We start from the raw sequence: 18143 nt of genomic DNA, 5'->3' as shown, positions 1-18143 counted from the left end.
TAACAAAATTTTGATTCATTTTGAGCATCCATCCGGGGCCATACATGAAAGTTAAATGAAAACTTTTATAGAGTTTTTTTAAAAGGTTCTATAAGCTATTGTGTCTATTATGTTTAAAGGACCTATTAAAAAAACATAAGGTTTTTTGTTCAGTTTTGCAAATAACTTAAATTGTTATAATACTGCGATATGCATTTTTGCCCGAATAGATTTGCAATGTTAAGCTTCAAATTTCAATGTTTTTTCCCTCTCCCCTTATATTAAATAATAATTAAAACAAAAAGAAAAGAAGACATTCACAGTTTTTTGAAAAGTCCTATAAACATATGAAAGACATTTTTTTTATTCTTTTTTGCAGAGTTTTCCAGCCGGAGTTCAGCTCTTTAAACAGAAGACCCTTTTTTGCTAATTTTAATGCTAAATATAAACTTCTCATACCTACAGTATAACAGTTTAGACACATCTGTAATTCCAATATCGTTTACCTATAAGTGGTTGACACTTTGTTAAGATTATAGCAGCAAAAAAAGCCATTGCATTCCTATTGTTGTAAAATACTCATGTTGTATGCCCAACGTTTGGAATAAGCGTGATAACGTTACAGAGACGAAAAGTATTAAACATTGCTTTTATTTGTGTGATTTGTGCTGTTGTGTTATGCAAACTACTCGTTTTTAAGGACACGTTGTTTTTTTTAATGTAAGTTTTTTAACTAATAATTATGGGCACTTAATTGTTTCTAAAAAAGATAATAACAAAAGTACAAAGCTGGGGTGAGGGGCTGAGCGCCATTTGCAAAATGATTCTGCTCTGTAACGGTTAACATTTTTATTGCCTTCATTTCTACATACGTACGTGTCTAAACAAGATTTAATATGACTGTTGTTTTTTTTCGCAAACGGTTTCTTGGTTGACGCCCTCGACTTCCATCTGAATATCCTACTGATTGACCAATCAACGCACCGAACGATTTTTTTTACCTGTTTTTTTTTTGTTCCGTTTCGTTCGATATGAAGATTCTCTACTCGACGATGGACACACCTCAAATTTCCCGTTTTTTTTTGTTTTGTTTCGTTAACTTGAACCATTTGAAACAGGCAGCAATAAAATGAGTTGTTGCGAATCGATGGAAAACAATTTAAGCTAATTGATGAGCACTGGAGGTGTGTCATCAGTTTACAAAAAAGTCCTTTGACTGAACGTGCTTGAATGTTTGGCAATTGCATTGTCTCTTCTAAGCGGATTAAAAAAAATGATTTTCTCGTAACACAAGCCGTTTTTAAGATGACGAATAAATATTTTTTGAAGTCGGATAAATGTTATTAAAAGTTATAACTCGAAACCATGAGTTTTTAAAGGGTTTAATGAACCACATGTTATTCCTTTGATTTTTGTGTGTTATAGTATTTCTTACTCAAAGAGTTTCAAAAAGTAACAAAATTAAAAATTAGTTATATAAGACGTTTTTATAAACTTCATAAATATCGTTTCTACTTACGGAATTCGCGATACGAAGGTCTTTGTTTTTGTTTTTTTACGGACTATTCCCAATTAATTTAAAAACAATCAACATTTTTGAGATTTGTTTGGAACATAAAGTTGCACTCCTAATATATTTGGGTAATTCTCCGCCAACTCACACAGCAGTTGCCCCGACCCCTCTTCGATTTGCGTGAAACTTTGTCCTAAGGGGTAACTTTTGTCCCTGATCACGAATCCGAGGTCCGTTTTTTGATATCTCGTGACGGAGGGGCGGTACGACCCCTTCCATTTTTGAACATGTGAAAAAAGAGGTGTTTTTCAATAATTTGCAGCCTGAAACGGTGATGAGATAGAAATTTGGTGTCAAAGGGACTTTTGTGTAAAATTAGACGCCCGATTTGATGGCGTACTCAGAATTCCGAATAAACGTATTTTTTATCGAAAAAAACACTAAAAAAGTTTTAAAAATTCTCCCATTTTCCGTTACTCGACTGTAAAAAATTTTGGAACATGTCATTTTATGGGAAATTTAATGTACTTTTCGAATCTACATTGTCCCAGAAGGGTCATTTTTTCATTTAGAACAAAATTTTTCATTTTAAAATTTCGTGTTTTTTCTAACTTTGCAGGGTTATTTTTTAGAGCGTAACAATGTTCCACAAAGTTGTAGAGCAGACAATTGCAAAAATTTTGATATATAGACATAAGGGGTTTGCTTATAACCATCACGAGTTATCGCGATTTTACGAAAAAAAGTTTTGAAAAAGTTGGTCGTCATCGATCATGGCCATTCATGGTCACCCGCGACAGACACGGACGACGAAACAAAGAGAAACGCAAAAATTAACTTTTTCAAAACTTTTTTTCGTAAAATCGTGATAACTCGTGATGTTTATAAGCAAACCCCTTATGTCTATACATCAAAATTTTTGTAATTGTCTGCTCTACAACTTTGTAGAACATTGTTACACTCTAAAAAATAACCCTGCCAAGTTAGAAAAAACACGAAATTTTAAAATGAAAAATTTTGTTCTAAATGAAAAAATGACCCTTCTGGGACAATGTAGATTCGAAAAGTACATTAAATTTCCCATAAAATGACATGTTCCAAAATTTTTTACAGTCGAGTAACGGAAAATGGGAGAATTTTTAAAACTTTTTTAGTGTTTTTTTCGATGAAAAATACGTTTTTTCGGAATTCTGAGTACGCCATCAAATCGGGCGTCTAATTTTACATAAAAGTCCCTTTGACACCAAATTTCTATCTCATCACCGTTTCAGGCTGCAAATTATTGAAAAACACCTCTTTTTTCGCATGTTCAAAAATGGAAGGGGTCGTACCGCCCCTCCGTCACGAGATATCAAAAAACGGACCTCGGATTCGTGATCAGGGACAAAAGTTACCCCTTAGGACAAAGTTTCACGCAAATCGAAGAGGAGTCGGGGCAACTTTTCCCGATTTCGTGTGAGTTGGTAGAGAATTACCCATTTCTTGTAAATAACATTTTCATTTGAAAAAAACTTGTACAATCGATTGCAAACTACATTATGGATACAATTTACAAAGATTATTTGTAGCCCTTTGGACCACCTGTAATGTGATTTTGTATTTCTTAAAATTAAAGTTTTGTAAACATTTTTAGTTTTTGTTAAAAGAAAACTAATGATTTATCCATACTATGATATTTTGATACCGATATTTTATTGAAAAATCTATCTTACTGAAACTATTTCACAGGTGTAAATGTGATTAAAAGCATTAAATTTCGTCAAAAAATGCATCAAGCAATTGTGGAAATATAGGTTTTCCATATTAATTTAAAAGGCATGACGCTATATTTTTATGAGCTGGGACCCAAACTACCTACCTAGGGATTTGAACTTATGACATTTGGGCTACGAATTGAGTACGTTACATTTGGTTCAAGGTGAGTATTGGTTAAAGCATAATAGTTGCAATTATTTTGCAAGTTTTGTTTGTTTTTTTTTTAATTTATTTATTTATAAAAAATGGCAACAATTTAATGAGACTGTTGGAAAAATTCATATATTGTTATTGAAAATGTCAAAAATTACTTGCAGTTAAAAAAGGCAGTTGATAGATATTTTTTACTGTTTTTAAGTTTAAAAAACGTTGTTTTTTAACGCAATTTTTCACCCTTGGCCCGCAAGTTTATGTGAGCTTCAAATTTGGCCCGCCACTCAAAAACATTGAGCACCCCTGACCTCCATTTTGCTTCTAATGTTGTCATATCAGCACTTACAATAAAAAGCGTTTCCAATATATTGTCGTTTATTATATTTTATTATATTGTCTTTGTTAAACAAAGTTTGTTTTATATTTTTTGTTTTTTTTTGTCCGCAACTCGATCTTGACCAGTGCTGGGGACATAAACCTTAACCCTAGCCAAAAATGATTTTTTCAACGTATTTTTGATCATTAAAAGGCATTGCAAAGAATAAGTCTTAAAATTTAAAAAAAATAAGGATTGGAAGTTTGACTTTTTTATGTGACTTTGGCAAAGTATTTTTTTAATAGTATTTTTTATTTAGGGGTCAACTTTGGCTGAGTTTTTACAAAAATTTCCTATATTTTAAATAAAAAGAAGTATATGCAGTATGTTTTGTAGTGTCTTAGACTATTTTAACAATTTAAATAATAATAGTGCCATTCTATAGCAGAAAATGTGAAAAACAAGCAAAAAATTGAAAAAGTTACTGAAAAACATGAAAAAATTAGATAGGCAAAATGTAATGATAGGAGGTGGTAGAATAGTCCAAATACTACCAACATCAAACATGAACTAAACAAGATAAAAGCAAATTAAAATACCAAAAACAAAGCAAGAAAAACTTAAAACATAGCATACTTTAGGTTTTTTATTTGTTTTACAAACTATTCAATTAGTATGAAAAATTCAACCTAAGCATAAGCATATGAAGCACAATAGCTTATGGGACACTATAAAAAAAAAACTTAAGATTCGTACTATTGGATAAAATTATGTTAAATTCATTAAAACTTATTCAATTAATATTTTCTCCCTTGATGTCAAATCTTATGGTCTTTTCAGTTGATACGACTTGAAATCGGAAGTTGTTTAAGAGTACCTTCTTCTGATGGTATCCCAACGGGTACATGATAGTTCTCGAACACGGATTGCATAATATGAATGGAATTGAACAGATACCCCAATGGTGTGGTAACAGTGTGTTCGATATAAATGCTCTTTCTTGGCGCCTCCTTTTCTATTAAAAAAACTTTAGTGTTGCCTTTTATCAAAGAAATAATAAATATTGATAGAAAATCAATTATAATTATTACAATTATTTGTCAGTCTTTATTTGGTTTTTTATTGACATGAAATTTAATAGATCTAAAATTAACAGACATTTAATTGAAAGAGGGTTATCAGAAGACGTTTACTTGATTGAACATTATATTACATTATAATTTTAAATATTTCCATAAACTTACCAAAAGTCGTTATGTTCTATCTAAGTATTGGTGCAAATCTTAGTTATTCCCTACCTACTAATCAGGTAGGTAGGACCAATGCTCTACTATTCTTCGTACCATTAGACTATTCAAAGGGACTCCTCTTTCCAATCATCTCAAACAGTTTACCTCTGCCCAGCAAAGTGCTAACATCAGCCGATCTCATTTCAGCAAACTACCTTTCTGTTCAAGTGTTGTGTTGTCGTAATCACTCGCAGAAACTCCGCAAAATGGGCACCCCCGAAGACAGTTCGCCCCTCTGGGGTACCGGTCAGTTCAGCTATCCGGACTTTAGCCGACCTTCGGCGCTATCGGCATGGCCGGAAACAGCCTCACCAGCGCCTTCGTTCGATCCGTACGGAGCACGTGACACGGTGGATTACGCCGAACTCAAGCCGGAAAGTTTTCTGCACTATCACCAGCAGCATCAGATGAGTGCCCCTCCGGTTCCGCACGGGGGATTCCTGCCGAGTTTGATCCAGCATACGCCGTTTTTGAACGGACACAATGTGCTGCTGCCAGAGTCGAGCCCGTACTTGTCACCGATGTTGGCCGTCCAGAATCAGCACATGTCCCCGGACGGGGGATACTCTTCTCCGGGCAGTGCGGGTTCGGAGTACTTTGGAATGCCGTACCATGGTCTGCAGCAGCATCAGCAGGCACAGACGGTTCCGCAGGAGTACGTGGCCAGCATGTCTCCTTATGGGAATATGGTTCCCTCGGTGGAAGCGGACGCGGCTTCGATGGAACAGTCGATTAAACAGGAAGAGCAACAAGAAACACAACCGCTTTACGGTCAACAGTTGGAATACATCGTGCAGTCCGTTGACGAAAGCAAACCGATAATCCACGAAAACATTATGATTTGCCCGCCGATGGACATGCAGCAAATCAATCACCAGGCCGAGGCCGAACCGATACAGTTCCACGTGCCAACTCCGGTTGCACACCAGCCACAGGCCACCACGACCGTGGACATGAGCCATGACGAAATTGATCGGCTCATCTACCGATCCCGGTACGGAGCTCCAGCGGAGAATCAACCGTCAGTACCGGCGCCCTCCACCCATCGAATAGTGGCCCGCGTAGACCTGGACTCGCCCAACTCATCGGAAGCGAGTGAAGACCTACTCCCAACGACCCCAAACTCGGACCCAACCATCGCCCTGGACCCGCAGGATCGACGATCGGCCCGACCCAGCGTGATCGAGCACAGCAACTTCGAGTGCGATCAGTGCGGGAACTTCTTCGCCCGCCAGTGTGGCCTGACGCAGCACAAAAAGTGGATCCACTCGCCGCGGATGATCCCGTGCGAAAAATGTGGCAAAAAGTTCCTCACCTCCGAGGAGCTGGCCAAGCACATCGTCAAGCACAACCAGGTGGACAAGCCGCACAAGTGCCCGGTCTGTCCGAAGCAGTTCTGCCACAAGAACGACCTGCGGCGGCACATGTTCCGGCACTCGGAGAAGGTCCCGTTCACGTGCGGAATCTGCCACCGGGGCTTCATCCGGGCGGACCACCTGACGGCGCACGAGATTTCGCACGAACGGCGGCGGAAGATCAGCTCCAAGGCCGGCGGGACGAAGGGGGAGGCCGGGGGAAAGAAGCAGAAGAAGAAGCAGTAGGGAGGAGCAACGCGTGGGTTGTACATCGAGTAAGTACGGGAAAAGTGTTGTGTAAGTGTAACGTAATAATAAGATAAACAAAAACATTTACACTCAATCCCCGGTGGTTGGTCACTTTTTCGTTTGACACTTTTTTAGTGTTTACCCCGTTGGTTGGTCAAAGTCAAACTAAAAAGTGACGAACCGTAACTTTTTACACGGCGCTCACGCACACTATTAAAACAAATGTTTGGTAGTGTGTGTGAACTCCGTGTAAAAGGTGTGTCAAACTAAAACGTGACCCCGTTCGTTTGACAACAGTTGGTGTCAAACCATCGGGGTTTGAGTGTAGTGACAAATCGCAGAACCGCGCAAATTAAACAAATAAGTGCTATTTGAACAAACGAACCGACGGAAACATATTTTTGTTTTTAAGTAATTTGATTCATTGATATATACATAGTTTTTAAAATTTCACCCAGCTTTTTTCTACAGTTTTTAGAATTAGAACAATTACAGTATTTAAATTCAATACACTTTAGAATGTTCTGGTAACAAAAGACCACCATTCGGCTAAAGTCACATTTATTTAATAAAAAAAAACAACAGCAACTTTAGAATTTTCCATTTTTAATATTTTATTTAAACAAAAAATGTCTTTTTTAATCCAGTATTTTTTTTGATCAATGATTCATTGGGATGCCGAATGAAAGATTTTCTTAATTTTCGGTGGATTTTTCAATCTAAAAATCATTCTGAGACATATCAAAACTGATTGTTTTCGCTGATGCGCGATGATTAAATTCTTAATAAAATATAGATTTTATGAGATATTATTTAAAAACTCTAAACTACGATTTTTTGTACATTTTTAACCTTTTAACATGCTTCACAGAAATGCTTCAACTTCAACAGTTTGTAACTTTTAATCACAGGGGTTTAGAGAGTTTGTCCAGAAGACTTTTTCATGTCTCCGCAAGATCTTTGAAAAATTTTGGTCTTGTTCGTGCATATGCTTGGACCTATCTCAATTAAAGTTCATTCGATTAAACAAACAAAATAGTTGCTAATTCATCATAAAAAATAAACTTTAGTAATTAATGAAACGCAACATTTATAAGAAACAAAGAAATCGTTAACAATGAAGACCGGAAAGATGTTTGAATGCCTTTTAAAATAGTCATACAGTTTTCAAAATGTGGTAAACCTTCACCCAAATAATCTCGTCAATCAACGATAATCATATTGACACAATTTGTTCTGTCAAATGGTACTCAACCAACCAAGTGAAATTTAAGCAAATTCCTTTACTCGTACTTTCAAAAGAAACTGTTACACGCTACTTTGTGCCAGTACATTTTAGAACAGATGTTCAAACAATCAAAATTAAAACACATTTCCAAAAGGTTCATAATGCAGCATTTTATTTTAGTACTTCAAAAAGCAAAAGAAAGCCAGAATATTTTTTAACTATTTTTTCAAATTTGTTTTCCTCTTTTTTCTTCCAAGGAATGTATGCACCGTGGGTCTCCATGTGATGAAACGAAGGCCGAAAAGAGGGGAAACACTTTCAACAAACATGTGAAAAGAATTTTATGACAGAAAATGACGAGCATAACTGTAATAAGACTGAGAAATATTACTTATTTATTGTAAATTAGGGTCGTTGCATTTTTAATTAGGAAGAAAAATCAAGAGAAAAAAATTTAAATACGTTAAGGTAAGGAAAATGGATTAGGATAAGAAAAAGTGATTCGTGTTAAGACTGATGAGTTTTAATTGCTATTTGAGGATTTCGATAGTGAATTGTATAGCTCGCCTTATTAATGATTACAATTTGTGTTAATTTTATCAGTTAGATATCCATTTTCCACAAAAAAAATAAAAACCGAAAAAAACGAAATCAAACTGTCTTTTCTATTTTTAATGAAAACATTGAGAAATTGCCCCTCAAAACAAGAACAAACAGCAATTCGATAGTAAAAGTGCACTTGAACGTGAACTTTCCCTCCAAATGGATGCAACTGGTCCCGTCAATGTGTAGACAAACATGACCACGTGTGATGAATAATTCATCAGGCGTCCAAATGTCCCACATGGGAGACCATGCATGTCAAAAGTACACTCACGCCATCCTTAATGCCAGACTTTTAAAAGAGCTTAATACTCCCAGACGGCCCGCACCACGTGGGTTGTAATTAATGGTAATTTTTAAAATTGCATCTCGCCATGCAAAACTTCCTGGAAAAATGGTTCATTGACCGAGAAATTACTGAAAAACTAAAAAGAAAAAGGAAAAATGTCGCGTGCGAATAAGAATGGCCACGTGGCTTATGAGTGCTGTGTTTTCGTCGTTTTATGTTTGATGCAGTCAGCTGGCGTCGTTACATTTCCGGTAATTTCCAGCCGAGTGGATGGTTGACACGTTGAATGACCGCACTTTATGCGGTTTTAACTACAAGGAACTGTGTTTACAAAAACGAAGATTCCCATTTGAAGCTTTGTTAACATATAAGACTAGACAGTTTTATGGACTACTATCCACAATATGTTTTAATCTTGAAAATGCTAAGTAGTTGGGGATATTTCGAGTTCCACCGGAAAACCTGGAACCGGTCCCAAAATGGCCAGATATGTCCAAAATGTTTTTTAGCGTCATCAATGAGCTTCATTTTGAAAATGCTATATTTTGATACCCATATTGCCACTCCAATAATATTTTTGAAAATACTCTGGAATTGGGGACATTCCGGGTTCCACCGGAGACCCTGGAACCGGTCCTAAAATGGCCAGATATGTCCAAAATGGTTTTCAGCGTCATCAATGAACTTGATTTTGAAAATGCTAATTTTCGATACCCATATTGCCACTCTAATAAAATTCTTGAAAATACTCTGGAATTGGGAATATTCCGGGTTCCACCGGAGAACCTGGAACCGGTCCCAATGTGGCCAGATCGGTCCAATATGGTATTTGATATTATAATTGTACTGTAACTTGCATTATGATAAAATTTTAAACAGATTGTCATTCAACATTCGATCCAACATGCAAAACAACTAGAAAATAGAGGGCTGAAAAAAAGTTACCTGGTTGGTTTTGGGAATTACTTAGAGTAAGTGCCTCTGTTTTTGACTTTTCAAAAAGCAAAATAATCTAGAGATCTGTCCGCATCTTTTGCTTCTTGAATTTTGAAAATCCGTCCACAGGGAGCCGAGATACAGCTGAAGTTGGACTTCGCCTTTTTTCGCTTGCATGGTAGTTTAGGTGTTAACTGTGTAGGCAAATCAGGTAACGTTATAAGGCTTTCTAGTCAGAAATTTACCAATACATTCAAATTATGTTTACATTACAGCTGGACGATTGTTTGTATCAGGTTTCCTATCTCTTTCTAGCAAAAGTTTTTTGTCAGGCGACTTCTAGCTGGTTTTTTTGACTGACCGCCCGATATGTCAGCCAACATACTTCGCAGGGCTGTGACAGCTCGAGCTCGACCATTGTTTGCATCAGGACACTGTGACGAGAAGTTCATCTTTTTTGAGTTAAATTATATTTTTTTCACTGGGCCTAGAAAGCCTTATGCTCTATTGAAATGTAGTTTTGAGAGTTTGTAGTAAAAAAGCTGGAACCTTCTTTTTTTGAAAACGTATTATTTTTTTCAAATCAAGCTTACTTTTTTCAAAACGTCACGGCGCAGAGAACTTTTTAAAAAAAAACTCTTGAAATATACTCTTTGCAGTTTCAGATCAAAAGTATTCAAATTTACAATGTTTTGTAAAATAAGGAACTATTACTTCCTAACAAGTGTCCGTAACTCTTGACAGGGTTTCTAGGATTTAGTTTTTAACAGCTTTTAGTCAAGTATTTTAAATCTATCTTATTTTCAATGAGTAAATTTATCTTGTGCACTAACCTTTTGGCTTTGAAAAATTCACAAAACTTGATTTTCATAGCTAAGATACACAATTAAACCAAAACAACTCTTTGCAAGGTTGCCAGTTCATGTCAAGTTAGAGAACAAGCATGTTTTTACAACAGACACCTTATGAAAAACTTTGAAGGGCACTATCTCACCGCAGAGATGTAATATTTATTCAGAGATGGACAAGGATGGACACTATTTTAAAACTAAAACAAAAAACATTTTTTTTAGAAAAAAATATTTAAAAATGGTTATAACCGGAAAACGGCGCACTTAATCAAATTTTTACAAATGCGCTTATCAATTGCAAGTTCAATTTGAAGTAAAAATATTATTGTTGATATAAATTTCGAGTTTTTTTTAAATTTTTTTCTTAAGTAAGTATTCAAAATATTAATCATAACTAAGTCAAAATTAAATCGTCTGTCATGCAAATTAGTTGACCCTTTAGGCCCACAAAAACATGTAGGGGAGAGTGGGGAGACTTGATCCCCGGGGACACTTGATCCCAAGCCTGTATCTCGTCAGCATGTGGGTAAAACAATTAGCTTTGTTCTAGAAAGTTGTGCGAAATCAACTAAAACTCATTGTAGAAAACAAAGCAAAAAAATAAAAAATGTTTAGATTGAGTTACACACATTTTTTTAAAACGAGCTGCAAAAAACTTCCAAGAGATCTTTTTTTCTTTGTTTTGTTATGTATAGAAAACACTCAAAAATTATTCAAAAAAATATTTTTATACATGAATTGTTTGATAAACTTATCAACTCCAAAACCCTTACGCATTTGATGTTGGATTTATCTTCATACTATTTTTACAATCAATTATTTTAAAAAAGTGCGTTTAGGGAGACTTGATCCCTGCATTTTTACTGTCACTGGAATCAGCCTCAAGATTAATTAATTGGGCTGGGTTTTCATACATAGTTTCCTTTAGTATAGTTGTAGATAACTTATTGCAGTTTGAACTTTTTTTCAAAAGTTTTGTAAACAAAAATTTCCAGCATTTGTAAACATGCTTAATTTTGGTCTAAAAAATAATATTTTAGGTTATTAAATATTTTACATACTAAACTTGTTATATTTTGAGCACAAACGTACAGATTTTATGTGAAATTGCTGTAACTTATAGAAAATAAAAAGTTTGGATGAATAAGAAACATGTTGCTTAAGATTTCTTCAAAATGTTTAAAGGGGGATCAAGTTACCCCTAACATTTTTAAAATGCCGGTTTGAAATACTTTTTTAAAACGCTTGGCATGATTCGAAGAATTCATCTGATGAAATACCCTTATTAGCCAAACATAGATGGATGTTTAAGCTGTCAATTCATGCAAAAAGTTTATAGTTTTGTGAGAAATTGACAGAGTTATGTGCGATACAAAAAAAGGGGATCAAGTATCCCCACTCTCCCCTACCGTAAACCGGGGTGATATTGATAGGATTTCCATTTGTTTTTGGATTTTTTTCCAACTGGCAAGGTTTTTCTCATGATTATTATTTTTAAACATGTACTGGGATAGGCCACACAATGTCCATGCACTATTTTTGAAAAAAAAAGTTTTTCAATAGTGTTTAAAAAATAGTTATCTTTTATTCTTATTATGAATTCCGGGGTGACATTGATAGTCATAGTTTTTCTTGTTAAAATAAAATTTAATGTGTTCAATTTTTATGTTTACGTCAAATGTACCATTACTAAAGTTGCTGATATATTTTTTAAGAAAAAAAAATCAATGTTTATAACTAGTAAACTAAGTTTCTAAGATTTTTATCAAAATGCATATAAATTTAAACTAAAATTGTCAAAAGTAAAAGTGTTGCTTTAAATTTGTCGAAACTAGTGTTGTTTATATTATTAACACTGGAACGCCCAACGCATGTCCAACTTACACGGACGCCCAAGCCTCCCAAAAAAGGTGGAACGGTAACTTCAACTCGTTGGTTCTCGGGCATTACTCAACCAATCAAGATGATTCTTCTTGCCAATGATTTGTTAGGATGTCTAGATGATTCTAGAACTTTGCAGAACTCAATTTGAACAAATCTGTAATTTCTGCGACCGAAAACTTCGTTCCACCTTTCTAACAAGACTGCCTCCGCGGAATTTTCAGCGAATTTTTTTTACACGCGAAAAAAAAAAGTTGGAACGATCCCAAAAAATTACAGATCTGATCAAATTAAGTTCTGCAAAGTTCTAGAATCATTTAGACATCCTAACAAATCACTGGAAAGAAGAAGCATCTTGATTGGTTGAGTTATGCCCAAGAACCATTGAGTTGAAGTTACCGTTCCAACTTTTTTGGAGCCTTGGGCGTTGGAATGTTAACGATTTATGTTTCATTTGTAACTGTATTCAAAGCATAAATCAAAAGTATTCACATTTTATAAGAAATTTGTACCATTGAAAAGGCCTATGAATTGGAGATTTTTTTAAAAAATGTTTCAAAAACACATATTATTAATTATTTACAAATTAATTTTCCTTTCTTCTAGTTGAAAATTGACCAGATAATCCGAAAATACATTCCGTTTTCCGATTCAAAATCATATTCATTGAGAAAATCGTGACACTTTGAGAATGTTTAAATAATGCTATTCATCAACATTTTCCTAATTATAGTTAACTAACTTTTTAAACTTTTCAATTTTTCAAACTGCTTCTAGACGTACCTACTTTTAACACTTCTCTACCATGGTCAGTATGATTCCATACCATTCCGTACGTATTTAATTTGTACTCTACATTTTATGGACATATCTCAAACCTATCAAAGTCACCCCGTTTTACGGTACAAAACAAAAAAAAACGAAGTTAAGTTTGTCACAATCGAGTTTTTGTAGTAAAGCGTGAAATATAAAAGAGGGATTTCGACAATTTTATAGCACTTTTATATGGACAGCTCCCAAGTTTGTATGGAAATGATGCAAAATGATTTATTTGGACATAAGAAATCGATGGACCAAGTTTTATCGAAATAATAAAAATACATAACTATTTGAAAATCGCGTAAAATCATGCGAGAATTGTTCTGAACCAGACATTTTGAACCAAATAGTATGTTGCATCCATATCGTTCATTTTATACAGAAACTAATTAAAAAATGTTTTAAAGGATTAAATCATGTGTTACATGCTACCCTTTTCGTTTAGTCATGTTTTGTCCATAAGTGATTTTCTTTGGTTTGCCTTCGTTCTACAAGGAAAAGCTTTTCCAAGTTAAACTTTTCCTTTTCCACGTTGCGAAAATAAAGAAAACTTTCAACCTTGCCGTAGTTCACTCCTCGCGAGAGTTCTGGTTTGAATGGCAGCCCCACGACACTTCTTCTTTAGATTTAGTATGATGGCGCGGAAAACCACCCCTGGTATTGTTGTGGCGGTAGCGAAACAAAAAGGAAGTTATTAGAGTTATTAAAAGTTTCCGCCGTTCGAGATTGATACGGGAATAAAATCAGGACGCTCGCTTTGTTTTTCCCTTATGGGAGTTCTTTGTTTGCCTCAACGCAGAAGCAGTAAGTTAATGATACAAAAAAAATGAAAACATTGTTCACATCAAAACCATACTTTGGTACTGTGTACCCCAATACAAAACTCATAAACATTTATAAACGATCGAAAAACGGCCTTACCTCTGCAGAAGCGAGCGCTGAGATTTCGGGGTGTTCCAGGCAGATCGAACGGTGCGCAAAATCTGCTCGATGTCCGGTATTTTGCGACCTGCAGGGGTGAGAGGGAAACGGAAAATATCTGTTAGTTAATAAAATGCTATATTTTACGGGGGCATGGCATATTTGGGTTATGGAAGGTTCGGTTACGTTTGTGGTTTGTGGGTAAATGATGACGTGGGAAAGTATTTGAAAGTCTCTAAAGGTAAATTTTAGGGTTTTTGTTGTTACCATCTATTGTGGTGGTCTCAATCTGAACAGGGATACAACAGTCATTTTGGGCAGATTTTTAAATGTTCTAAACCTTCCAAAAATATCAAAATATTAATCTAAGACAAGGTTAAAAGAGCTGACCAAGCTCTTAATATATAAAAAATGTGCAATAATTCATTAATTTATTTATATTTTAAAAATCTAGATTAAATTTTCAAAAAAAATTGTCCGTCATGAGTTTCTTATGCAGATAGGACTTTTGAAAATTTAATCTATAAATGATTCAAACTGTGCTGTGCTTGACAAATAGAAAAAAAAAATGAATCCAATGTCAATGCCAGACTGTATTTTTATTCAAGCATATTTTTTTCTCAACTTATTTTTATTAGGTCCTTTTAGGTGCTGTGACCAGGTTGGGACCGAGGATCAGTAAAACAATATAAAATAACAATAAAAAATTCCTTAAATTCCATACTTGGAGATCATGTAACTGACGAGGGTTACTTGGTCCAAGCGGGTCTTGCAGGTCTTGAACCTGCCGATGTACTCGGAGAAAATCCCCCACAGCTCAGCCGAACTGTAGAGTACCTCCCCGGCTTCCTTCTCCGTGGCTCCACCGTCTCGGGGGCCACCTTGGCTGCTTCCTGCGGGACGAGGGCGATCCTTGGATTTTCCGTCCGGAACTGCGCCCGGCAGCGGAGGGAACTCCGCCGGCGTAAACGCCGGAACTGCTGGACTCTGCTTCTCCGCCTTCCTTGCCGGCGGTTTCGGTTTCGACGCCTGCTGGCGCCTCGGATAAAGTCCGCACGCTTGGGGCAGCTGCGGTCCGTGGCTTCGTGGGCTCCAGAGCAGTTGGCACACCGCTTCGGCTCGGCTTCTTGGACTTTGCACTCGTCCGTCTTGTGGGGACCCCCACAGTTGTTGCACCTCCCCTTGAGGTGGCAGTTTCTGGTCCCATGGCCCAGCTGCAAACAGTTCCTGCACTGGGTCACGTTCGGCCGCTTGTTCCGGTAGGCCTCCCACCGGATGATAGTGCTTGCCACAACTTTCACTGCAGAGAGCTTTTTCAGATTGGTGTATCCCTTGGGGAAGACCACAATGTACGGAGTTTCGTCCACGGTGGACTTTTCCTTCCGCTTGATGATCCCTCTTCAGCAGGTACTTGACCTCGTCCGGTTTCAGTTCATCAGGAAAACCACGAAGAACCACCCGATGATTTCGTTCGCTCCGCCGTTCGTGGGTGTAGAATTCCACTTTCTTCTTCTTGAGTAGCTCTTGCAACTTGTCAAAATCTTTGACAGAGAAGCAGGTCACCTTGGTTCCAAATCGGGTTAGTTTGTAAATCGGTTTGAAACCAAGTTTACAACTTTCCACTATCGCCACGAGCTTGTAAAAATCCGTGGTGTTCTTCACCACCAAAGGTGGTTGCTTTTGTTTACCTGCCGACTGGCCGGGTGCTGGAACCGCGTCTCCTCCTCCTGCTGGGCTGGCATTGTTGTTGTTTTCGTTTTCCGCTAGCGGGCTGAACTTGTTGTTATTGAGCACATTCTGCTCCACTTTTCCTTCTCCGACGACAGCTCCGGTGATCTCAGGGGTCTTCTTCCGCTTCCGATTTCCGGGGATGAGTTGAAAATCATCCGTCTCGGAGGTCTCTTCCACCTCCATCCGTCAAACAACCCGAGGCACGATGCCTTTAGCGCTCACGTCACACACGTCTACACTCTCGGAGCTGTCAGAGCCAAGTGAAGTGTTATTCAAGCATTGCATGCTAACAAAAAGATCACACATCTAATGACTACACTTTTCCGACAAAATTTCCGTGTTATCAATGATGTCATCTATAAACTGATTGTAGTGAATGTTGGTCAATAAAGGAAGTTAAAGCAATCATTTATGTCTGCAGTTTTGGTTTACTTTTTCCTTGTATAAGACTTAGAAACTCATTTTTTCCGGGGAAACGTTTTGGATAAGTTACAACAGATTTGTAATATGGTATTGATTTTACATTTGTTTCTTTCATTTAACCTTGCTTATAGAGGAAGCTGGGGCAAACGTTTTTTCAGATGGATTTTGAGAGAAATTCATAAACAAAATCATGCAAAACATTTTATTTCTCCAGCTTAACACACTGCCAATGAAAAAACGACGACTTCCTGGATCTGTATGAATACAGAACATAATTGGTAGGACTCCTAACTATGATTTAAAGTCAAATACGTAGCAATTTGAATGCTTTTTTCAAGGTGTAATAACAAAATATGATATTTTATATGAAAACAGACCATATTTTAGTTAATCGCAAATCGCGAGTTCTGGACGATTTTGGGGAATTTTTCGTTATATGAATACATTCCCGAGCATGGGTAAATAACAAGGGAAATGCAAAATAATACCATTCAATGGTATCAATACCAACTTTCGGTTGTCGCGAGCCCTTGAAAAAATGTTTAAAGTGTAAGTTAATACCAATCTGTGGGATTATACCAAATTTTGGTATTGTTGCATTGGGCAAAATTTAAAAAAAAAGTCGAATTTTGACATACTGTTGCTTACTTACATACTTGAAAACGCAAATCTACTCTAAATTAAAGCCAATTTTTTTATTTTGGACTAAAAAAGTCATTTAATGATCTTTATAAATTAGGGAATACCTACCATACATTGGTATTGTGAAGGTTTTTTAAATATTTTTTTTTTATAAAATTAAGGTGTTTCATAAAAAACTATTTTAAATTATGTTTAACATTCTAAAAGTATGCTAATACATTTAAAAATGATAAGAAAAAACATGTTTTTTTTGTGCCTTTTTCGTCATAATCGATAAACTCTAAAAAATAATGTCAATCTTTGTTAATTTGATAAAATATCTCTTTCAATACCAACGTGTTGGTATGCATGTGGTATTTGAACTTCGTTCTAAAATCCTTTTAATATTGGATTTGTGTTGAATCCTATTCAGTTGGGATCATGCATCCTCGAAAATCCCACGAAAAATGCCACGCTGCCTGGGCTATAACCTTTCTCGTTCTGGTTTAGTTTGTTTCTCTTTCTTTGAATTTGCTGGCACATTTTGGTGTTTGTAATACCAAAATATGGTATTCTCGTGTTATTGCTCGGGTTGTTCCTATCGAAATTAAGGTGAGTTCACACTGTGATACATCTTTTATGTCAGAAAAAAAGTGTAATTTTTCCTCTGAAAACGTGTAATTTTACCTTTTTTGTGTAATTTGATTTTTCATTCTAAATTCAGGTAAAATTACATCATATAAGAGGCGATATTCAACCTTCCAAAATTACAACTCCCAAACTATTAAAAAAAAAAAAAGAAATTATGTTCTAAAATCATCAGAAATAATCTAAATATGAAAATAAAAACAAGCAGTTGAGGGTTAAACGAAACCAATGTCTTGGCTCGTCACACCGGACATGAGGGCGTCACATCCATCGATGTAATCGGCCATTGCCGGACACACCGACGACAGCACCGGACAAAGGATAATAATAATATCAAATCGAATTGTGGCTGGGCCAGGTTCAAGGTCACTGCGGGAACTCTTTGAATCATTCATTTCGGGAAGAGGGGGTGGTGGTGGTGCCCCGGAGGACGGTGTTTGTGTGTGTGCTGAATAGAGAATCGAGTTGACTCATTCATTATTGAGTGGTTGACGTTGTTTGGCAAAAAGTAAGAGTTTCCGAGTTTAGTGCAATTAGCGATGGTTTTAATTGGGTTTTGTTTTGGATCGCTTCAATGACGATG

The 18143-nt window shown here is 36.3% G+C and overlaps 2 protein-coding genes across 2 annotated transcripts in view; one reads left to right on the top strand and one right to left on the bottom strand.

Moving 5' to 3' along the window:
- Positions 1–18143, bottom strand: part of LOC120413947 (uncharacterized) — a 132307-nt gene that overhangs the window by 69463 nt on the left and 44701 nt on the right. Inside the window, exon 4 of the mRNA XM_052710913.1 lies at positions 14138–14225. Within this exon, the coding sequence (XP_052566873.1) occupies positions 14138–14225 (88 nt within the window). The remainder of the gene's footprint in view (positions 1–14137; positions 14226–18143) is intronic.
- Positions 546–8470, top strand: LOC120413943 (zinc finger and BTB domain-containing protein 49-like). Its single transcript, XM_039574948.2, has 3 exons — positions 546–699; positions 5153–6635; positions 8095–8470. Exon 2 carries the CDS (start codon positions 5212–5214, stop codon positions 6604–6606), a length of 1395 nt encoding a protein of 464 aa, XP_039430882.1. The 5' UTR covers positions 546–699; positions 5153–5211; the 3' UTR covers positions 6607–6635; positions 8095–8470.

Source organism: Culex pipiens, chromosome 3 (assembly GCF_016801865.2).
Source record: "Culex pipiens pallens isolate TS chromosome 3, TS_CPP_V2, whole genome shotgun sequence".
Classification (NCBI taxonomy): Eukaryota; Metazoa; Arthropoda; class Insecta; order Diptera; family Culicidae; genus Culex; species Culex pipiens.
This window is presented reverse-complemented; position numbering and strand designations above follow the sequence as displayed.

Coding starts and splice junctions, on each gene's coding strand:
- LOC120413943 (XM_039574948.2), top strand. CDS start 5,212: ATGGGCACCCCCGAAGACAGTTCGCCCCTCTGGGGTACCGGTCAGTTC.